Source organism: Brachyistius frenatus, unplaced genomic scaffold (assembly GCF_029030835.1).
Source record: "Brachyistius frenatus isolate BFR_SWC_R1_liver_20210118 unplaced genomic scaffold, ASM2903083v1 Contig_200, whole genome shotgun sequence".
In the NCBI taxonomy this organism is placed as follows: Eukaryota; Metazoa; Chordata; class Actinopteri; family Embiotocidae; genus Brachyistius; species Brachyistius frenatus.
Genome location: NW_027210799.1, coordinates 652,928 through 676,315, shown reverse-complemented (window position 1 = coordinate 676,315; position 23,388 = coordinate 652,928). Strand labels below are relative to the sequence as shown.

Below are 23,388 nucleotides of genomic sequence, written 5' to 3'. Positions count from 1 at the left end.
ATATTTTAAATGACATGTTATAGTATGACTTTTTTATCATATTTTAAATGACATGTTATAGTATGACTTTTTTATCATATTTTAGACGACATGTTATAGTGTGACTTTTTTATCATATTTTAGACGACATGCTATAGTATGACTTTTTTATCATATTTTAGACGACATGTTATAGTATGACTTTTTTATCATATTTTAGACGACATGCTACAGTGTGAATTTTTTATCATATTTTAAACGACATGTTATAGTATGACTTTTTTATCATATTTTAAATGACATGTTATAGTATGACTTTTTTATCATATTTTAAATGACATGTTATAGTATGACTTTTTTATCATATTTTAAATGACATGTTATAGTATGACTTTTTTATCATATTTTAAATGACATGTTATAGTATGACTTTTTTATCATATTTTAGACGACATGTTATAGTATGACTTTTTTATCATATTTTAAACGACATGTTATAGTATGACTTTTTTATCATATTTTAAATGACATGTTATAGTATGACTTTTTTATCATATTTTAAACGACATGTTATAGTATGACTTTTTTATCATATTTTAAATGACATGTTATAGTATGACTTTTTTATCATATTTTAAACGACATGTTATAGTATGACTTTTTTATCATATTTTAAATGACATGTTATAGTATGACTTTTTTATCATATTTTAGACGACATGCTATAGTGTGACTTTTTTTATCATATTTTAGACATGTTATATGTTATAGACATGATAGTTTTTTTTATCATATTTTAGACGACATGTTATAGTATGAATCATATTTTAAATGACATGTTATAGTATGACTTTTTTATCATATTTTAGACGACATGTTATAGTGTGACTTTTTTATCATATTTTAGACGACATGTTATAGTATGACTTTTTATCATATTTTAAATGACATGTTATAGTATGACTTTTTTTTAATCATATTTTAGACGACATGTAATTTGTAAGGGGAGAGGTAACTTCTGGGTTACCTTCCTATCCGGTGGAGGCGGTAACGCACCTTTCGCTGAATTCCCATCCGCCATAAATCGCCAAAGAATGAATCAGAATTGTCCCCCGCGGGTCTCCGTAGCGCAGCAGCCGTTTTGTTGACATTTTTTTGTTTCTCCCCAATCAGCTGATCGCTGGTCGAGTTTTTAACGAGAACAGCTTCAGCTGCAAACATGGTTTCACTCCCGTCCGCGCCGCCATTCAGCTCGAGCAAAACCCGCTGAACAGTTAACGTATGTCGAGGGGAGGAGGGGAGGAGGGGAAAACAAACAAACAAACAAACAACAACAACAACAACAACCGGAGCGGCTCGCGATGACGGTTAACGTCTAACGGCGACGTCACGTTTAAAAACCCGGCGGAGAAGCTAACGAGCTGTAAACATCGGCAGAAGTGAAGCCATGGAGGGGATCTTACACAAATGGACCAACTACATGACCGGTGAGAGCCCGTCTTCTGTCCCCGTCCTCTGTCCCCGTCCTCGGTCCCCGTCTTTAAACCCAACCTCGGTCGTCTCCTCACCAGTGGGTCGGTTCACGTCTTAGCTCACGAGGCTAAATATTAGCAGTAAATACACATCGACGGCGTTTAAAGATAAATTCACGTTTTGACTCCAACGTTAATTAAGAGTCAACATTAATAGTTCAATTAAAAAAAAATAACATCAACATCAGGCATCTGATTTCTCCTCATTTCAACAGCGATGAAAACACTGGTGGTCATATCCTAGGAAAAGTACTATATTGTAGAAATTAGACATTATATGTTAAAAAATCAACTTGTGAAAGTACAAAATTGGCATTTTTATGGATTTATAGCAAGGGATTTTTTTTTAAATTTTTTTTTTAATTAGTGCTTCCCAACCTAAGGTTCCAGGTCCTGGAAAGGGTCACCGGATGGAAAACAAGAAAATGCAAAGCGTGAATGCTTAAAAAAAAAGAAGCTGAATATTCCAAAATAAAAGTATAAATGTCAGACTGAATATTCCAAAATAAAAGTATAAATGTCAGACTGAATATTCCAAAATAAAAGTATAAATGTTCGACTGAATATTCCAAAATAAAAGTATAAATATCAGACTGAATATTCCAAAATAAAAGTATAAATGTTAGACTAGATATTCCAAAATAAAAGTATAAATGTTAGACTAGATATTCCAAAATAAAAGTATAAAATATCAGACTGAATTTTCCAAAATAAAAGTATAAATGTCAGACTGAATTTTCCAAAATAAAAGTATAAATATCAGACTGAATATTCCAAAATAAAAGTATAAATGTCCGACTGAATTTTCCAAAATAAAAGTATAAATATCAGACTGAATATTCCAAAATAAAAGTATAAATGTCAGATAATGCCCTCAAAAAGCTGAATAGTTTGTTAGTTGAACGGTTGAAGTCGTTGGCGACTCAGAATAAATAGATAATCATAAAGTTGAAGGAAGTTTCTGTCCTCAATTGAGCCTTTTTTTTAAAAAAGTTTATTCAAAATGAAACCAATTTGGAAATGAATTTGACACTTTGGCGTAACAATAAATAAATAAAAAGTCAGAAGCATTTGAAATGTGTTTGTCATTTTAGTGTCAAATCTGGTTCAAATGAAAAAAGTAAAATCCTCCCAAACAATGAGGTTATTTTCCACCACTGGTTTTATATGTCGTTCACATTGTCTGCTGATGGAAGTGAAAACCAACCCTTCGGTGACGCAGACTAAAGGGGCATCTGGCCTTAATCACAGCAGCGTGGCATGTCTATAAATAATAAGGGCCAGAGGACGAAATATAGTCGGCTCACGCCCCCGATGACTCCGGCTGTAACCTGCTTTGTGTTGAACGCTCGGCTCGGCAGTTTTAAAAAAAAAAGCACATGAACACAAAACAGCAGTTTCTAAAGGTGTTTGCCACTTCTGGAGGAAACTCAACATTTTTGTAATTCACGTTTCAAGACCAAATTCTCAAATCTGAATATTTGCAGATTTGTTTAAAAAAAAATTGTTTTATTATTATTAGAAAATGAATTCTCTTTTGGGATTTTGGACACCCGTGATGAGCTTTTCTGCTGAAGTTTTGGAGACCAAACTGCATCGATTAATCCAGAAAATAAAGTACTGAACATCAGATGTCTGCAGATAAAATGTTTGTTCTTCCACTTCATTTATTGGCGAATCCACAAACTGTTCCCTCCTTTTCACGCGATCATTTCTTGGTGTTGTTGAGCTCCATCGGCGTCGACTCCTGCCGTGTTTCTTCGGTATTGAACACGCGTGTTTTTGTCGCCACCAGGCTGGCAGCCTCGCTGGTTCGTCTTAGAGAACGGCGTCATCTCTTACTACGACAGCGAGGACGACGTCGGCAAAGGAAGCAAAGGCTCCATCAAGATGTCCGTGTGCGACATCAAAGGTGAGACGCGTCTTTTTTTCTCCCCCCTCCTCCCCCCCCCCCGCTCGCTCACTTACGACCTCACGCTACTCCGTGTCTCAGTCCATCCGACAGATCCGACCCGCCTGGAGCTGATCATCCCCGGCGAGCAGCACTTCTACGTGCGAGCGGTGAACGCGGCGGAGAGGCAGCGGTGGCTGGTGGCTTTAGGGTCGTCCAAAGCTGGAACGCTGGACAGTCACAAACACAGAGGTAAAACAAACAAACAAAAATCTGGAGAAAAAAAATAATAAAAATAACGTTTTTAGGGGTAATCGTGTTTTTTTTTTTTTTTTTTTTTTTTTTGTTCACTAAATTCAGCAGGATTTATGCAAAAAAATCCAAACAAAAAACATTTTTGCAAGAAGTTTGTGCTGCATTTACATTATTTAAGTGTAAATATTTATCCAGCTTCATCCGTTTTATAAATTTAACATATTTTCTCCTCCGTTTCCAGGTCCTGACTGTCTGAAGACTAAAATGTCTGAACTCCGTCTGTACTGCGACCTCCTGGTCCAGCAGGTCCACACCATCCAATCACAGCAAAGCGCCGACACAGAGACCACGCCCACTTCTGAGGTGAGCAACACAAGAGACCTTTTAATGCAGGTTCATGCCGGAGAGACACAGACACAGTTTATAAACATGATGTCGGTTCTCCTGAAAGAGGCTTAATGAATCCAAACTGAAGTCCAGACTTGTTTTTAAGACCAATTGAATAAAAAAACTAAATTGAACGTGACGGTCGACAGAAAATTCTCACTTTTTGTCTCGGAGCTGCCAAAAAAACAAAAAAAACATTAATGAAACTGAATCCACCTGCTAAATACATCAAAATAGAAGACTAGAAGTAACAACATGCATTAAAACACTTTTTTTTTTTTTTGGCTCCTACTATAAAAAAGAAAATTGACACAATCTGCATCTCATTTGTTTTTAATTTCTCGGTTTTGTGTAACACTTCAGCTGATTATCGATCTCTCTGCAGGCGTCGCTCCTCAGCGCCACCTGTGCCACGTTCATCAGGACTCTGGAGGAGTGCATGACCCTGGCCAACCAGAGTTTGACCCCCGACCTCCGACCTCCCGAAAGGGTAATTTTCAACCATCTTTAAAGGACAATAACATCGAGCTCGGACGGCATGAAAAATGCAGGTTTACGTAGAAGGAAAGACATCATCCATAAATCACTAAACGACTCAGTCTCAGTAATCAGAGAGCTTTCATTTGGCCCCGGATACATTTTTGTTTTATTCCTATTTAATTGTATTTTTTTCCCGCTTCTTATTAATCGCCTGACGCCTGCGGGCTGAAATAAAAGTCTCAGCAAGAAAACGATCTCCAAAAAAAAAAAATGAAATGTCACTAGTTAGATAAGCTTTGCCAAATGATAATATGGATTAAAAGTGAGCAAACGGTTTGGAAGTTGAAATGGATTCTCATTTGAAGAGCCTTGTTCGGTGGGAAGTGACTGACGGGAACTAAAGTTAACGAGTCGCGGGGCTCCTATTTTTAATTAGAAAATGTTTCGGAGAAGGAAGCTGAAACTGAAACAGTTCTGTTTTGATCGTGAACGTCTTCTTCTGCACAGATGAAGAGGTCCATCAGTCACCCGGGAACCTACAGCTTCGACAGGTGAGTTGAAACGCACGCGTTCATTATATTAATTAATTCAATTGAATGAAAATCACTTCCTGTCAAACCTGCTTTATTTAAACTTGAGATCGTGACCTGCTGTACAAATAAAAAACAGAAAAAGCATCAACATTTTCTGCAGTTCATTATAAAGCATCACTTTTAGGATGTCGCTTTTTTTTTTTTTTTTTTTTTTTTACTGAATAAATATTAACTTCAGCCTCTAGGGGGCAGCATCGCAGCACCCGGCTGGAAATCTGTCACATGTTCAGGCTTTCCACAGATTACTTCAGTTTATTGTAAAAAAAAACAATAAAAAAAACATTTCAGTTATCAGAAGAATATATATTACATTTAACTTTCTCTGTTTATTTTAGGCATTTCTAAAACAGCAGGAAGTTTTACAACAAGAAAAACCCGGTTCAGTGTTCATCCTGTTGCTAAGCGACGGACTCGGAAAGAGTCCATTTGTCCTTTTAAAGATGCCACGATGTGTTTTTCATCAGTTTTTGTGATCACATTTTGTTTGTGATTTAAAGTCGGGATTTTCAGTGTTTCTCCTCTTTGCTTTTTGTTTTCTTTGCTACATGTTGGTTTTCTGAGAAGCTGAAACACGTTTGAATCGTAACATTTTTGTTGACCTTGAAAATCAAACCGGCGAGAAACAAATGGTTTTATCTTTCTTTGACTCCTCCACCTTCACATTTTCTCTTTATCTCCACACGTGCTGGATAAAAAATGTTTTTAAAAAAAGGAAGGGGAGGATCGAAAGCTCCCGTTTCCTTTTTTTCCTCACGAGTAGATTTAAGGTTTTAGAGTCGCTGATAACTTTAATCTCTGGAGAGACAATAAAGAGTTCAAATTGTGACTTTTATCTCTGCTGACGGAGCAAATTTCTCCTGATCTGAGATATTTGTTTTTGTATCGCATCAACAGATAAAAGTTGGATCAGGAGGTGAAGTTTGTCCGACATGTAAAAAGAGCGTGTTTGTTTGTTGTTGTTTTTATAATCGTTGTTTTTGTTTTCCTCCTCAGGTCAGGTGTGCTGAAGGAGTTCGTGAGTGCAGGTCAAAGGTCAACTCAGCGCCGCAACCGGACGTGCTCCGACAGCTCAGTTTACGACACCGAACGTGAGACACTGCCCCCCCACCCCCGCTCCACCCCATTAATATTTGCTCCCCCATGCGTTGGACTCACCCCACCTGATGTTTGTGGTGTTGCAGGCGTCCTGCCCGGCTTCAACGGCGACTCGTCCTCCATCCCCGAGGAGAGAGGAAGCAGCACGAGCCCGAAGACCACGCCCACCGACACGGACACGGACCTGTCCATCTGAAGACCCGGAGACGTCCGCCTGAAGACCCGGAGACGTCCGTCGGGAAAAACCTGCGCAGAACTCGGAGATTAAATAAATAAAGACGCTGACGTCGTCACACACGGGACGAGTTGACGGATGCTTCAAACCTCCTGCAGGAAGTCGGCCGATTGAACACGAGCACTTTGGGGTCGATGAACTAAACGTTTCTCAACACCTTTTTTTTTTTGTTATTGTTTTTGAAGTGTTTCGGTCACACGGTACAAAACCAGAGAGACAGAAGCTGCTGAACTTTGACCTGCTGGGACGAGACGACGACCTCGCCGTCCTCTCGTTTCCCTCCGCGGACACTTTCGGAGCCGTCGGACGAGAGGACGGGGGGGGAGGAATAAAAAAAAACTGCACTTCCTGTTTCCAGCAGGTGGATTTTCTTGAGTTTGGACCCAGATGATTGTATCAGGCAGCTCCTCGACCCCTCCCACACCACAACCCCCAGGTGACGTTGCCACAGCTGCTTTAAAAACGGACCCGGCGAATGTACGGAGGATCTTTAATCGTTGTGTTTGTGGCCACAAAAAAAACAACCAACAAGTATCACACAGCCAAAAAAGTTTTGTTCCAAAATCCAGAAAGCAGAAGCTTCTATTTTCTGCCTTTTTTCCACAAGAACTCTTCTTTCTCTTGGAAAACTCTTCGAGCGTCTTGAAGTAAATTGAAGTAAAAACACACACACACACACACACACACACACACACACACACACACACACACACACACACACACACACACACACGAGGAGTTTTTGAGCCTTTCAGACGCTCCCGTTTTGCACAAATGTAATTTATCTACATTAAAGCTGGCGCCTTTTTGTTTTTCTTCCAGCTCCTCGAGCAGAACGCTGTTTTTTATTTGTTTTTTTTTAGTGTTCGGGAGCGGCAGCTCTTTTTTCCTGCGATGTTTGTTCTTCTCGAGCGTTTCCTGCCTCCAGGTGTCGAATTCCAGCCGAACGCGACCGCGTCGGCACGTCGGCGGTAAATTCAGAAATAAAAAAATAAAAAATCACCAAACCGGTTTGAATCTATTTTTGAAAAGCGCTTTTTATCGTAGCGTGTACGAGGAAAACAAACGCAAAGAAACTACGAATACAGAAAACGGCGATGCGACTTCGACCTGTACGACTCGTCGGTTTTTTTTTTTATTTTGATTTTCTGCGACTAAACTCGAAACTTCCTCTGTTTTGAATTTGGTTCGTTTCGTTCACAGATTAGTTTCAAGTTTCTGTTGAGCTTGTTTGGTGCTTTTCAGCCTGTTTTGACGTTTAAACAAAACGCATAAATCAGTCGGCATGACGACGCCGGTCCTTCGCCGGTCGTCGTCTTGTTTCGTCCGTTTCAGCAGCTGCCAACACAAACGGCCTTTTTTTGTGTTCTTTCTAAGACTGCGTGCAGATCGTTGTCCATCAGCGCTCCAGTTGAACATAATCATTTCTTCTGTGCGGCCGACGTGGAAGATTTCGACGCCTTTTTGCGATTTTATTGCTTTTCTAAGCGAAAATCTTTGACGGGGCGTCGAGAAACGAAGCTCAAATTAGGAGAATCGAAAACTCTCCTCTGATGTCGTGAGATTTTACTGTTTTAAAACACACGAGCAAAAAAAAAAAAAGAAAAAAAGTAAGAAAGGCATTTTTAAAATGTGGGTTTAGCGGGACGTTCACGCTTCGTCCCCAAAACACGTCTCGTGCTTTAGTACATTTTGTATTTACCTTCATGACGTTTTTAGGCCCGAACAGACTGAATTTTTCGATTTGTTTGAACTTCCAGCCGGAGAGATGAACTCATCCTGCAGTCCTTCACGCCGACACACAGTCCGGACACGTGGTTGTTTTAGCACTTTAAAGTCTTTATATTTTCAAATGTACTGTAAGAACTGGAGATTAGTGACGAAAGTACCGATGATTGTGTTTACATGTAAAAAACACACACACACACACACACACACACACACACACACACACACACACACACACACACACACACACACACACACGCCTCCCTTCCTGCTTTGACTTCCACAGCTGCTCCGGTTACATGAATGTCTCCGCGTTAGTTTTTAAAAGACCTTCATCATGATTTTTATTTGATCTTTTTTAACTGTCCAGATTCATCTCCGACTCACTCGCGTCGTCTTTTGGGGGGAAACCTGCTCATCTGCTTTCGCCTCGGGTCATAAGATTTTGGCACCACTCTGGTGTTTGTCCTGCAAATAATGTGAACGTCTTCTTCAAGCAAACGAGACGTGACGTGTTCAGTAAAGCCCGAAGCCGCGCGGTTCTCAGAAACTGGTGTTCACCATCCAGACGTGGGACGTCGTGCTGCCTTCGACTGTTCGTTTCCACTCTGGGACCTTTAAGCCCCGAAAGTTAGCCCGCTTCCAAACATGTGCCAACGAGAAAACTTTCTTAAATCTACGCTAGCCGTTTCCCCCCGTTTCCAGTCTTTATGCTAAGCTAAGCTAAATCGTCTCCCGGCGGTTTCGATCTTCCGACTCGATTCTCTGCCGCAAAAGTGAATCGACTTCGTTTCCCCCCGAAAAAAGATCAAACTCTCCTTTTAAAGCTTCACAAAAAACAGCTGTGATTTCGAAGGAACGAGCGAGGACAAAAATACGTGAACTGAACTGCTGAATGAAATCGTTTTACTGTAGGTTTTTTAGTTTTTTTTTATTATTGTTTCATTTGTGGCCAAACCAGCAGAGATTTTTTTTTTATGCCTTAAAGTGTCTCTGCACAACGTGACGTGTGTGTGGTTGTATCAGATCAGATTTTCATTGTCTAAATTAAAAAAAAAGAAAAAAGTATTTAAACCTGAAGTGATTTCTGAGTAGTTGTTGTTTTTTTTTTATTATTTTGAATTTAAGTGTGTATTTAAGGGGTTTATAACACACACCTGTGTAACCTGGGGCCTGGAGGACGATCCTGCAGTGTGTTTACAGAGAGAGGGAGGGTGTGTGTGTGTGTGTGTGTGTGTGTGTGACCCACTGTGTACTCTCACAACATAAAAGAGACACGCAACGCTCACCTGAAGACTCGTTCACACGAACAATCGCAGCTGCGTGACGGCGGCAGTCGAGTTGCATCCTGGACGAGAAGAGGAGCACGCGAGGGATCGGTGAGTTCACGATCAATCATACGATCTACAGCAATATTAGATATACAACGTGATATGTTACTCAGACTTAAAACTGGATTTTCTATTATGAGTAACTCTGCTGAATCTGCGTTTAAAAATTGTCCAAAAAGTCCAAAGATTTTCAGTTTACAAAGAAAAAAAAAGCAGCAAATTGTCGAGACTGAGTTTCTTTATCTGTTCGTTGTTGAGAAATGACTGAAAAGATTTAGAAACGATTCAAATCGATGTAGATTATTCCAGTCAGAACATAATTAAGTGTTTATCGGATAGTGACGTGAAAAAAAAAAAGTGTTTCAAAATAAACTAAATAAAAGTTTAAAAAAAATAAAATCTTACATCACATATTTTAAGAGGTTTTTTTTTTTCCAACTTTTCAGGCAGCTTCTCATCTTGTTTCCTTTAGTGGTTCAGATGATTTTTCAGAAGGAGTTGATGGTGATTTTACAGTAAAACCGACGTCCTGAATGAGACAATCTGCGTCCGTTTTATTTGCATTGAGGGTGCTGAAGGAGGCGGAGTCACTGCAGCGGAGCAGGACGGAGCGATGAGTGGAGGACCCACAGGTGGAGGTGAGTCACCCGCCTGTTCGACCTCGGGACGTCCGTCTCTCTGTGATCTTAATGTCTTTTCTCATGTTTTGTCCGTCTGAAGGACTTCGGTCCAGCTCTGAAGGATCCACGGAGAGTCCAAAACAATCAAAGGTAGCCTCTTTATATTTTATATAACATCCTGAAAGTTTCTGTGTTTTCAGTAAAAAAAAAAAAAAATTCAATAAAACAACGACTTCCTGTTTCATCTGTTGACACTCATGATCAATAAACTCCGACGGTATTTTGTCGTTTTTGGTTATGAGGACTTGAAGGACTAAAGGATGTTTTATGAAATACTCTCCTGACTGTTTGCATGACTTTTCATCCCTCAGTCCAGATCGGGTCCAGACGTCCTCAGCCTGTCTCCCTGCGCTGCCTGCTACAACCAGAAGGGGCGCTACACCTCTAGGTGGGGGCGCGACGGAGAGTCCAGCTCTTCGGCCGAAGACTCTGGACCGGAGGCGGAGTCGGAGGCGGAGTCGGAGTCGAGCTCCAGCAGCAGCTCCTGCGCCGCGGCAGAAACACCCGAGAGGACGTCGCCGGTAGGTGGAGGCGACGCCGAGGAAGAACCCGGAGGAGGAGGAGGAGGAGGAGAGGAGGAGGACGAGGAGGAGGAGACGCCGACGGGCCGGAGAGCCGGGGCGACGGAGCGAAGAGGACGGGGAGGACTCGAAGGGCTCCGCTCGTCAAGTCCTTCTCTCTGCCGGCCTCGCTCAAGCCTCGCCTCGCCCGTCTCTCTCTCTTGCCCCGCCCCCCCACCGTCGTCTCCACCCTCCACCTGCAGGTGACGCCGCAGGAGCGCGACGAGGAAACCTTCTACCCCATCCGACGACGCCGGTCGGCGAAACGGCGAAACGAAACCAAGCGGGGAATCGGAGGAACCGACCACCCGCCGCCTCCGCAGCCGTCTTGGTGGCAGCCGATGGGGTTACCGTGGCAACAGGGGTCACCAGCGACATCACGGCAGCATCCAGCGCCGCCGCCGCCGCCGCCTCACCGTTTCCTCCCACGTGCGTATCCGCACGCGCTCGCGCCGTGCTGCTCCTGTTGCCGTGGTAACACGCCCCACGCGTGCTGGACGTTGTAGCAGCGGAGATATTCAACGCCCGCAACGTCCAACAAAGAGGTGAAACACGACGCGACGACCGAAGAGTTCGTGGCCGTCGACCCGACAGCCGTCGAGACATTTTGAATGTTTTAAAAATGTTACGGGGAATAAATCCAGAAGTCGTTGAGACACGCGGATCACGTCCGTCAGGATCTCATGTTCATCCACGTCGTCACGGAGGAAATCGTCCATCACCAGTAAGTGAACGCAGGTGTGTGCGTGTTGCCGCGGACGACGGAGACGTTTTCGAGATGGAGAGTTTCCAAACAACAACAACAACAACAACAACAACAAGGGGCTCTTTGTACGACGTGTGTGTGGTTGGTTTCCACCTACAGCAGCCAGAGAGTCTCTCCAGATGTCTCCGCCGAGACGACGGGTTTCCGCTACGACTGCCAGCACACGCACACGCACACGCACACGCACACTGATGTCATTGGTGGCAGGTTTTTGTGAGTCGGGGGTAGAAAATGCAAATGGATCCCAAACACGACAACTTTCTTCCCTTTCCGTTATTTTTCTCTTTTCCAAATAGAAAATAAAAACTTTTTTCCACTTTGATGTTGAAAATCTGCCTCGAAACGTCATCCGGTGATTCACGTTCAACAGGGAACAAGTGCGTCGCTCTTCGAAACTGCAGTTTCGGTCGTTTTAAACCAATAAAAATGATGCTGAGATCGGCGACTTTTTGAAGCGGGGGGGAACTCGTCAGGAAATTAAAAGCCCACGTTAAGATCCATAATGTGGGTCGAAATATTCTGATGCAGGAAGAAAATAAAACCCGCAGAGATTTTAAAGCACGTTAACGAAGTGGTGGTCTTCATTTTTTTTTTAGTCTGAGTGATGTTCTGGTTTTGAAATCTTTAAAAGGCGTTAATGTTGAAACTCGGGTATCTGATACGTGATAAAGGAGCTGCAGAAGAAGCTCCGCAGACACCAAGTTTTATTTATTTTATTGTTTGACAGCTGACTGTTACATATAAAAAATAAATAAAGGTTTATTATTTAGTTTTAAAGTCTTATAAAAACAGTATTTAATCGTCTTAGCTGCAGAATTAAAGCACAGATAGTAGAAATAGTCAAATATCCTGCATGCTGCAAAAACATGGAAATAAAAGAGAAGCATAATTCCCCCTTTGACTAGTAAAGAATAAATTTAAATAATAATATATGACTTACTGAACACATTTCATAGATATCAAATATGATGTTTCCTTGAAATGATTTAACACTTCCTTTCTTTATGAAGGAATATTTGTATTCCCCTCACAGTGAATCTATTAAAACCAAACACGCAGGTTATTAATCTTTGATCTGAATTTATGAATCTGTGCTTCCACGCCAGCGTAGATAAAAAAAAATAAAAACAAAAAAAAGTACTGCGTGATTCCCGAGAGGCTCGTGAGTCTGAAAACTTTAAATCATTTGGAAAAAACTTGATGAAAAGCTCGCGGCCGACTGACATCATCTCCGACGTTTCCTTTTCTGGGAATTTAAATACGCACATGTGGTGATGTTTTATAATATGATTTCATTATTTGAAGACTCTACATTTACTGGACAGAAACGAAGGCTTCACTTTTATTCCTGGCGGCTCGAACGAGGCTTTGAAACCGTTTTACACTTCATGTACGGAAATCAAATTTAGTAACCTGAATACATGAAATATGATAAATCCATGTAATTTTTTTTAAAGAACGGTCTTCGTTTCCCGCTCAAGATGTTGAAAGAAGAGTTGAGGTGTGTCGGCGGTGAATATTTCTAAATCCTTGCTATCCTAAAAATACACAAAAACACTCCGATTAAATATATTAAGATATTATAAAACAGCATTTAAAGCTCATTTCTCAACACAAGTCTTACTTCAAAAAAAGAATTCATCTTATGATCACAAATTAATCTGTAAAACTTTTATGTAGTTGTGAAACAAAGGAAATGTATTTTCAGAGTTAATTTGATGTTTTCTTTACTAATACAGACTATAAAACCCAATTATTATTATTATTTGACACATTAAATCAACTCTTCTTTTATCCTTGAGTGTAAATCTGTGTAATTTTAAGTCTTCTCAACTACGATCTTTTCCTAAATCTAACCACGTGTTTTTGGCGCCTGACTTTTCACCGCTAGGTAAAACGTGACACAGACGCCCTCTGGTGGACCGACAGGTGTATTACACTCTAAATATATCTGCAGGTTAGCGTCGTCACAGATACTTGCTTTTAAACTACGTGTTCACAACGACGGCTGCTTCGAAGTTACCGCAACACGATGCAATATACACACGGCCAGTAGGGGGCAGTATGGAGACGTGACAGAGACCTGCAAAACTACACGAAAACAAGTCTGAGACCGTTCATTGTTTACATCAGAAAAAAAAAAATCCAGATGTTTTAATAGTATCCTTGTTTCTCTGTTGCGCCCTCTGGTGGAGGCCTCCAGTAACGAGTAAGAAATAACGTTCAGTTGTCAACGCAAACACGTGGTTTAAAAGCAGGTGTGTCTCCAGCCCGAGCTTGTTAGCATCAGTATCACCTCAAAGCAAAGTCTTATTTCTATTCAAGAAAAAAATTTACATAAACGGCGGCTCGTTTTTGGTGTACAGTGAACCCTCGTTTATCGCGGGGGTTACGTTCCAAATAGAGACCGTGATAGGTGAAATCCGTGAAGTAGTAACCTTTTTTTTTTTTACAATTATTATACAATGAAATACTCCATAATACATTGAAACCAAAGAACAAAACCTTTTTACAGGCCCAAGCATTTGTTTAACAAATAAAAGTACTGTATAAATGTTTTTTTTTACAAATAACTACTGTACTGTAAAATAATAATTTTAATAATCAATACGAACTGAAGGCTTCAAATTGCTGAGATCGGCACCGCCCCACTGCGACCCGAGTCATTGGATTAGAACGGGAGGAAATGAAAAATGATTATGAAAACAAATACAAAGTACAGTAGGACAAATAGTGACTCGTGTATTTCACTGCTCTTCTGACTGAGCTGCTGCATCCTGACTCCGCTCTGCAGCGGTTCTTTCTTCTAAAGCCGGCGGTGCAGGTGTGGTTTTTCAAGAGAAGAACATAGTTATCGGTAGTTGTTGTCGCTCTTTTTTCTTCTGGGCAAAAAGATTCTTATAAACCGACATGCCACCATCGATTATTTTTAATTTGGCAAGCTGTTTTACGTACGTGTACATATTAAACCGCAACGTTATTGACAAACAGGTAGAGAAGAAGCGGAGAGACTGTTTAGCCAATCAGAATGCAGAACACAATGCACGATGCAAATCCGTGAAGCAGCGAGACCGTGAAAGGTGAACCGCGTTATAGCGAGGGTTCACTGTATTTGATCTTTTTCTCACATAAGAAGACCTCAACCGACACCGACGCTAGAACGAGCGAAGCGTACGCGGTGTGCAAAACATGTTGAACACGTCTTAAACACGCATGTACAGAAATAACCTGAATAAAAAAAAAAAAAAACTCTGTTTATTCCACATCGGATGGTTGTTTTGGAAAAAAAAAAAAAAAAAAAAAACCTGCTGCAGCGACTTGGCTGCTCTTCTGACTGTCAATTAGTGATAATGGACCATATCGGCCGAGCGAAGACCACTCCCTCTCTCTCTCTGCTCCCTCCCTCCCTTCACACACACACACACACACACACACACACACACACACACACACACACACACACACACACACATACACACACTCTCTCTCTCTCTCTCTCTCTCTCTCTCTTCTTTCTGTCCTTCTTTCTCTCTCAGTCGGTAATAATGGAGCCCGGGAGTCCAAAGAAGATCCAGTTTGCGGCGCCTCCGCTGCAGGGACAGCTCGACCCGCAGGCCGCCGAACATGTGAGTGGATCTGAACATGTGTGTGTGTGTGTGCGTGTAGGTTCATGTGTGTGAATGGCTTTGAATAGAGCTTCTTTCTTTGCGAGTGTCGTCTGGCATTTTTCTGCGTGTGGGTGCAGAAGCTGCGTAAGACGGCATCATGAAAACCTTCTTGTTTGTGTATCATGTGTGTTTAATGGGTACGCCCGTGTTTGAGCTGTCATACATGTTGACAGCTTTTTTGTTTCGTTTTGTTTTGCATGCGGGGTTTTGTTTTCATTTCTACGAACAAAGTTTATTTCGTTTATTAAGAATTAAATGAACAAAGAGCCTAAAAATACCCTAAAAAAGTTTGATTTTGTTTTTTTTAAAGGGTTTACTGTAGTTTCTGTCACTCCGTCTCTTCTAGTGAGCACAAAAAGTGCTTGATTTTAAGTTGAATTTACTCTAGTGGAGGTTTTCTAGTTTCAAAGGCATTCTTGGACAAACGCAAACAACCTGACCTTTCACACAAGTTCAAAAAGGTGGAGGAGGGCCGTCAGATGGGGGTGGGGGTGGGGATTTTATTTATTTTTTTGGGGGGGGGGGCAAACAGTGGGTAATCTGTGGTGTAATTTTCCTTTAACTGCTATGAATGGCAGGCAGAAACAGAAGCTGGTTCTTCTCACAGGAGCTAAAAAATAAATAAATAAATAAATAAATAAAATAAAAATGCTGCCAACGTCTTCGTGAAGGCGTTTTGTGGCGATAACGTCAGATTTGGGGGAAGAGTCTGTTGGAAATCGTTTGCAGGACATAAGTGTTATTGTTTGGTTTTATGAGATACCATCTTGTAAACTCTCCTACAGGATGTCGAGAAACATTTACATTCCTTCAGAGTTGTTGTTTTTTTTTTCACATTTGAAGTTATTTAGTTCCTTATTTTAATGCTGGGAAAAAGATATTTAAAATATCTTGAATTTTAAAAGGAAAAGTTGGGAGTTACAGTTTGTGGGAAAGTTGTGCTTTTAAACCCTGAATTAAGTGGAACAGTTGTACTTCTCTGATGCATTTGGGGGAATAAACTCTTGTCTTTTTAAAACCTAAAGTATCCAGGTAGATAATTAAATGCTCTCAATTAAACACACAAGATTGGGTTCAAAATACAGCGTGAGAAATTAATTGCAGCTGGTGTTTCTAATTGGACTTTTAGAGGGACAATAAATCATGTGTTGTTTTTTTTTGAAGCCTCAAACGTGAGTAAAGTCTGACGCACTTTATTTTACAAAAATTAAATATAAATATGTTGTTTTTGTTTTTTTTACCTCAGATCCGTCGCAGAAGACCGACTCCGGCTACGCTGCAGATCTACAGACAACCTGAAACAGGTGACAGACAAAGAGGTTCAGAGAGCTCTGAACAGAAAGCAGCTATAATGGATCCTTTATTAGATTACTTTTTGTAAGTGATCCGAGTGCTTAGACCAGACTGATGGATGCCTGAGAGTGTGTGTGTGTGTGTGTGTGTGTGTGTGTGTGTGTGTGTGTGTGTGTGTGTGTGTGTGTGTGTGTGTGTGTGTGTGTGTGTGTGTGTGTGTGTGTGTGCGCGCTGATTGAATAAATCGGCCTGCTTCCTGGTTCCTGTGCAGCTGCGTCGAGGCTCTGAGGTGATCCGAGGCCGTTTCGTCCGTTTCTGTGAAGAGACAACAGGAATGTTGAGAACACAAACAACTTTAAAAGTACTTTTTTTTCTCCGGTGAATTTAATGATGAAGGTTTGAATCTGCGACTCCTTTCGGGTCAGTCGCTGCCGGCAGGCTGTAAAAACAAGCGATGACCACGAGCGCTTCAAACAAACGGGCTCGTGTTGTTGATTATTTTCTGTATTTTGCTGAAAGTATCCCAGTTTTACAGGCCGTGAAGTGATTGATGATTTCTACTAGAAACTTTCTCCCGTCCTTTAAAGATCTCTCGTGTTTCTGTTTTTTGATTTATTTTCTAGAGACCCAAAAGATCTTCAAATGGCTTCTTTTCTAATGAATGAGGGATTATTTTCAGATGGACCTCCAGAAAACTAATAAGAAGGAGTGACTTTAGCTAACAACACCGAGATAACTGATGGACACATTTTATTCACTTTGGATTTGATGAGAGAAGTTGAATGGGAGTCTATGGAGCCGACCTCTAGTGGCACTCGCTGGTATTGCAGCTTAAGTAGTAGTAGCTCATTCTTACTCGGTTTAACTGTTTTTCTAAATGTGTATTAATCCGCAGCTGAAAATAGTCCCTGACAAATGCACTCAGCTCCTGTTTGAGTTACGTTTGCCAAACCTTCAGAGCTCTGCAGTCACAGGAGATTATTCACCCTCGTTTAAAAGTGGAGCTGCACATGTGACTCATTTGTAAAGATTTCAGTGTGAGCTACAGAGAAGAGAGCGAGTCAGTAAGTTCGGAGATATGGACTAATGCATTTGGTTTTGGTCATGTCATGGGATCTACTGACAGAAAAAAACAACAACAACAAAAAAAGCAAAGTATCCGGAGTCTTTTAACAGAGTGAGTTAATAAAGAAAACTGATTCTTAAAGAGATCTCAGCTCCTGCAGAAGCCAAGATCTGTTTATTAAAGAGGCGATAATCATCTGCAGTTGTTGACAGCATAGAGGATTACTGAACCTGGCGCCGGTTAAGGAACCGTCTCGACAGAAAGTCAATCAGACGACCAAAAAGAAACAAAAATGCAAAATGAAGAGCAACAAAACTACAACAGAGAGGCTCAAACCGACCTCAAAGAGCAGCAAAGACACTTAAAACAAAGAAAGAGAGGCGCAGAATTAACACAAAAAGATGCAAAAACACACAAAGGACCGTTAAAGAAATGTAAAGAAATTAAAACGAGACGCAAAAGATGCTAAATTAGCAGAAAGAGATGCAAGTCAGCGGTGCAGATGCAGAACTACTGCAGAGACACAAAAGGACCAAAGAGACTCAAACCAACCAGAGAAATGACATAAAACAATAAAAAAAAATTAAAAAAAGAGAAACAAAACTTGTGCAAACTCATAAATAGACAAAAAGTAAACTCTTAAGTTTTCTTTGAGGTTCAAAATGACCACAAATGGATGCAAACAAAGACAAAACCCTGCAGAGACTCCTCAAACCCACGTCGTTTGTGGCCGTTCACCCCCGTTATGCCCCCGGTGGCTGACGTGGTAATTGCTCCGTTCTGATTTCAGGAGTTTCTGCACCGGTGATACTTTATTTTCAACTTTCTAACCGCGGCGGAGCGTCTCTGAACGTAGTTAACTCCACAGCGTGGCTCCGGGCCACGGAGGAAAAACCAGACTATAAAGACTCATTAAAGACCAACGTGGTCGGAGACGCAGCGACAGCCTGATGCCAGAAACCGCTGGAAAACATCTGTTTAAGCAACTCAACTCAGAGAGGTGATTTAAAGACGAAGAGCTCACAGATGCAGTTTCTTCTCTCCTGCAGATGTCGGAGAACAACAGAACGCCGGCGGAGAACCGCAGGTTCGTACACACACACACACACACACACACACACACACACATTGAATGTTTTAATGTTACATTCACTCATGAATTTGAGCTGATTTCAAAAGTAAAATCTTCAGTTTAAAAGATGAGAAAATCTTGACTGCAGTTCCTCATTATTCATTTTTTTTGTTGTTGTTGTTGTTTTTTGTTATCGCTGTGACGTCGCTTTAAATCCATTATTTTTACTTTATGTTTATAACTCAGCTTTTTTGTTTGTTTTTGCTCTGCAGGCTTCAGATGCGTCTCAGAGGAAGCAGAGCACCTTCGCTCCGCCCACCATGAAAGGTAAACTGGACCGTTCGTTCACCTGGTCTCTGATGGCTTTTTGCAAAATGTGCACAACGTTTATAAAATATATCAAAACTGATTTGTGTAAAGAAGGAGAAAGAAATATGCCCCCTTTCCCCCTAACCTCCACCCCCCCTCCGAGGAGGATTTACTTCCACTAATCTGTTTTAATTAAACACTATTAAGATCACCACCAGTTTTCCGACAATCAATCCGATTGTCAGAAAACTTCATTTAATGAGCGTCGTATCCGATATTTTAAGAATCAAGACTTCTTCAGTTGATCTGCTGTACGTCGGTTGTTTTTTTTCACGCGGACACGAACGGCGAGGTCGTAACTTCGGCAGCTGCGTCCACAACCGGCCCTCAAAGTTTTCAATGGCGTCGACGTGTTTTCGGTCTTCGGGATGGAGGTTCTGTTTGTTTTCTTTTACGACGTGTCGCTTGTTGTTTCTGTTGTTTTTTTTAGTTATCCAAAGCTATTAGTTGTGTTTGTTCGGTCTCAGATTTATTGATCCAGCTGGCGGTGAACGATGAAAACCGAGTCAAATGTTGTCGAAATGATCAACAGTACAGAGAGAACAGAAATCAGCACAGGGTTCAATTTTAAGGATTTTTTTTTTGGGGGGAGGGAGGGGGGGGGGGGGTATTGTCATCCAGAAGTTGTTTGGTGTCGTCTGCGAATCAAAATCCGGATCTATCGTATTCATCAAAGATGCTTTTATGGCATCGACTGAATTGCTTCGTTACTATTTACGATCAAAAGAGCTCTTTGTCATCGGTTACCAAATTTCGATACGTACAGCTGAACTTTTTCTACGTTTACACGCCAGTAAATCTCGTCGGCGTCGCTGATAACACGTCAAAAACTAAAAACTTGCAGTTAAAAATAGTCTCCGACAAACATGTTATTTATTAATTTGAAGAACATTTTCCAGAAACTACAGCTAACAAATAATCATCCTTTTATATAAAACCAAATTTACCAATATTCAAATTTGCACTGATTTCAGTTATTAGTTTAGCAGTTCTTTTACTTTTTATCGTACTTTTGGCATATTTTAATTCACAATCTGTTTACACACCAGATACAGTTGTTATTAAATACATGAACGTACTCTTGATATCCGATCATTATAGTGTTTTAAACATATGCAAAGTGTTTATATACTTCTTATGAAACTAAATAGAAAATGTTACCCCGTATGTTTACCGATAATATAAATATATAAGCATAAAATATGTGGCTTTTAAAAAAAAAAAAATTATATCTGATTGGTGCTTTAATCTGTTGGGAGTGAATAATTTATTAAAAATATGTTACAGAGCTGCTTCCCCAGAACTTAAGAGACCAGAGGAGGCTGTGCAGCTTCCCGTAGGGCCACTTTAAAAAGCTGACTCAGCAAAAGCTTTATATGTTATTGGGTTGGGTTTTTTTTTTTACAGTGTGGAATTTTAAGCTGAAATGTGTGTTGAACACTGGGAACTCTGTTTTAATGAGCAGGTAGGAAAAGGTGTGTTTTGTTTTTGTTTTTGTTTTGGGGGCGGGCAGAGGACGGGGGGGGGAGGAGGGGGCAGGGAGGGGGGCAGGAAGAGGAAGAAAAACATGGTGCTGATAAGTGAGTGAGAGCATAGCTGACTTCATTCCAGGAAGTGGAGGCTGTAAAAGCTTTTCGTTTATTGATCCGAGAGAGTGTGTGTGTGTGTGTGTGTGTGTGTGTGTGTGTGTGTGTGTGTGTGTGTGTGTGTGTGTGTGAGAGAGAGAGAGAGTGAGAGCTAATAGCCTTCTGACTAACTGCCGATGCACCAGACATCCATCAACCATTTCCATCCTGTCGGCTCAGAGATAGAAAGAACTGAGTTTTATTTATTAATCTCATGAGGTTTGATTCTCCTGCTGCGGTATTTTTTTTTTTTTTTTTTTACAGTATTTTATGACCAGTTTTTGTGTTATTTGAGCTCTCTTAAGTTGAATTTGTTTAAAATATTAAATCTGCGAAGGCTCACGATGCAAAATGTTGACAGACATATCAAATTAAAGAAAACATACGATACAAGAAAAATACTACCTTTAAAAAAAAATTTTTACAGTGTAATCGAGCTGTGGGTGTTTTTGAATTACAATATTTTACTTCTACTTTACTATTTTATCATTTGATTAAAAACGCTGCTTAATATCTACAAGTGAGACAAATTACCTAAAGTTTTCCTGGCCGAGGGGAAAATATTTAGTTGAATTTTTGTTTGTTTCAGTGACTTAACTTTTTATTTTTTAAACAAAAAAACAAAAATTCCTTTTATTTTTGTTCCCGAGCTTTTTCCGCTCTGCAGCGCTGCGCCTGCAGTTGAAGCGTCTCCCCACTAGAGGTGCTCTTCTCTCCTCAGAGCTTCAGCTGGGGGTGGAGCAACACCTTCTGGGGGCGGGGCTCTGTGACGCTGACGGCCAGCTGAGCCCAATCACAGCGCAGCTCTATGCCACCGCTTCCCTGTGGGCCAATCACAATGGGCCAGAGGAGGCCAACGGGAATGAGGCGGGTCTGCTGTTAGCCAATCAGGAGAGAGGAGTGGCAGAGAGCAACAGTTTGGGGGGTAAACGGTTTTTAAGATGGAAAAAGTTGCAACCTCCGGCCGGCAGTTTACACCAAAACAAATCAAAAGTTTTTGTTGATAGATTTTTTTTGCTTTTTTGTTTTTCAAACAAAGACCAAACTCACCGCGACTTCGGGGTCCGTTCGTTTAACGGCGTCCAACTTTCTGGTCAACGTCCCTCTAAAGAGACAAATAACATTTATTAAAAGAACTGAACCATCGAACAGAAATATTCAAATGTTGGTTTTTTTGGACAATTTAATACTCGTGTGCAATCGTTTCAACATTCAGACTTATTTGATGTAAACTGTCGGCCCGACACAGCAAATACACACACGAGTGTTAATTTAATTAATGAAATTATAACGAGTATCAACAGCAAAAGTTATATTATTTTACACAACTATGTCACCGCAAAACACATTTACCACATAAGAACAAAACAGGTTTTCTAATTTATATTCCTAATTAATTCAAATATAATGCAAATTACGAAGAGAACTGAATTTAATGAAGCTGACAGTTTAAATAAATGAACATTAGGTAAGAAATGACTGGTTATTACTGGGAATTACTGGTGTACTTGTTTCTTCTGTCACTTTGCCTTAAATGCAACTTAAAACAACATTAATATATATTTTTTTTATAGAAACATTAAATCAAATGTAACTATTAATTCATTGCTTTTTTGCATCCAAAACGTTGCATAAATTAAAGTTTCACGGCGCTCATCAGTCTTTCTCACGTGTCTGTTATGAAACCGCAGCAGTTTTTCAGCAGATGATAAAATCTGCAACAAACAAACAAACAAACAAAAAGCAGCTGAAGATCCAGATGTTTCTTCTCAGAAATATCGCACTTAAATTCATTCGATGGACTTGAAATACTTGAATAAATCTCGTCGGCTTGTTGTAGTTTTGCTAACGCAGCTTTAAAATCTGTGAAAAACATCAATAACAATAAAAACGTATTTATTTGTTTGTAAAATAGACGCACGCACTGAATCTTTTGACTTTAAATAAGAACCATATATATTCTGTGCATGTCTTCAGAAAAAACACCTCTAACAGCACTAACTCCTCCGTGTCTTCCTCTCTTGTGTCTTTGCATGATCTTTTCACTTTTCTTCATCTCCTCCTCTTCCTCCTCTTCCTCCTCTTCCTCCTCCTCTTCCTCTTCCCTTTCTCAGATTTGTCACGTGACCACAAACAGGACGCGTCCAGTCCCGACTCCGTCTCCCGATAGCCGCCCTCTTCATCTCACTAACAACCATCTAACTTAACATTTCGCTCGTCTTCCTCGCCGCTCTTCATCCGACCCCATCGTGATCTCATCTGATCACGCGAACACCGTATGTTTGGTTTCCTCCGCCGAGACGCGACGCACGTGGAGGTTTTAGTTCAACGCACGCAGTCTGAATTTAAACACCGTCGCTGTGAATAAAAAAAAAAAAGATGCATTATATTCAAAACATTTACAGAACGTCTGAGTCGTCTTTGTCCTTTTTAATAAAACTCTTTTTAATCAGTTTTAAGACAAAACACGTCAAAGTTTTGCAGTATTCTGTTTTTTTGTTTTTTTTGCTTCGTGTTTATGGGATTCCTCGCAGACTAAATTAAATGTCGGATAATGTTTGAAAAGTTGAAGAGTCGGAGGTCAACATCTGCATCAACAGCTGGAGTGTGAGTGTGTGTGTGTGTGTGTGTGTGTGTGTGTGTCATTTCATCAAAAAAGGAACCAGTGTTACAAAACACCAAACAAGGAGCACTCACACACACACACACACACACACACACACACACACACACACACACACACACACACACACACACACACTCTCTCTCTCTCTCTCTCTCAC

General features: G+C 40.6%; 3 protein-coding genes across 4 annotated transcripts; all 3 read left to right on the top strand.

Annotated features, from left to right (window-relative positions):
- The first annotated feature begins 1,150 nt into the window (after positions 1-1,150).
- On the top strand, positions 1,151-6,971 carry plekha3 (pleckstrin homology domain containing, family A (phosphoinositide binding specific) member 3). Its single transcript, XM_069718811.1, has 8 exons — positions 1,151-1,466; positions 3,307-3,423; positions 3,505-3,654; positions 3,899-4,020; positions 4,430-4,534; positions 5,032-5,075; positions 6,111-6,205; positions 6,299-6,971. Exons 1-8 carry the CDS (start codon positions 1,427-1,429, stop codon positions 6,406-6,408), a joined length of 783 nt encoding a protein of 260 aa, XP_069574912.1. The 5' UTR covers positions 1,151-1,426; the 3' UTR covers positions 6,409-6,971.
- A 2,411-nt stretch (positions 6,972-9,382) lies between these two features.
- LOC138632916 (AP-3 complex subunit beta-2-like) lies at positions 9,383-11,169 on the top strand. 2 transcript variants are annotated; one of them, XM_069718813.1, is made up of 4 exons: positions 9,383-9,554; positions 10,075-10,144; positions 10,227-10,276; positions 10,498-11,169. In XM_069718813.1, the coding sequence occupies exons 2-4, from the start codon at positions 10,120-10,122 to the stop codon at positions 10,951-10,953; spliced, it is 531 nt and encodes a 176-aa protein (XP_069574914.1). In that variant the 5' UTR covers positions 9,383-9,554; positions 10,075-10,119; the 3' UTR covers positions 10,954-11,169. The 2 variants fall into 2 exon arrangements, with proteins under 2 accessions (XP_069574914.1, XP_069574913.1); XM_069718812.1 differs by lacking the exons at positions 9,383-9,554; positions 10,075-10,144 and having other exon boundaries at positions 10,181-10,276.
- A 3,752-nt stretch (positions 11,170-14,921) lies between these two features.
- Positions 14,922-23,000, top strand: ppp1r1c (protein phosphatase 1, regulatory (inhibitor) subunit 1C). Its single transcript, XM_069718823.1, has 6 exons — positions 14,922-15,138; positions 16,427-16,484; positions 18,589-18,626; positions 18,884-18,938; positions 21,327-21,530; positions 22,720-23,000. The coding sequence occupies exons 1-6, from the start codon at positions 15,058-15,060 to the stop codon at positions 22,773-22,775; spliced, it is 492 nt and encodes a 163-aa protein (XP_069574924.1). The 5' UTR covers positions 14,922-15,057; the 3' UTR covers positions 22,776-23,000.
- Positions 23,001-23,388: the final 388 nt, after the last annotated feature.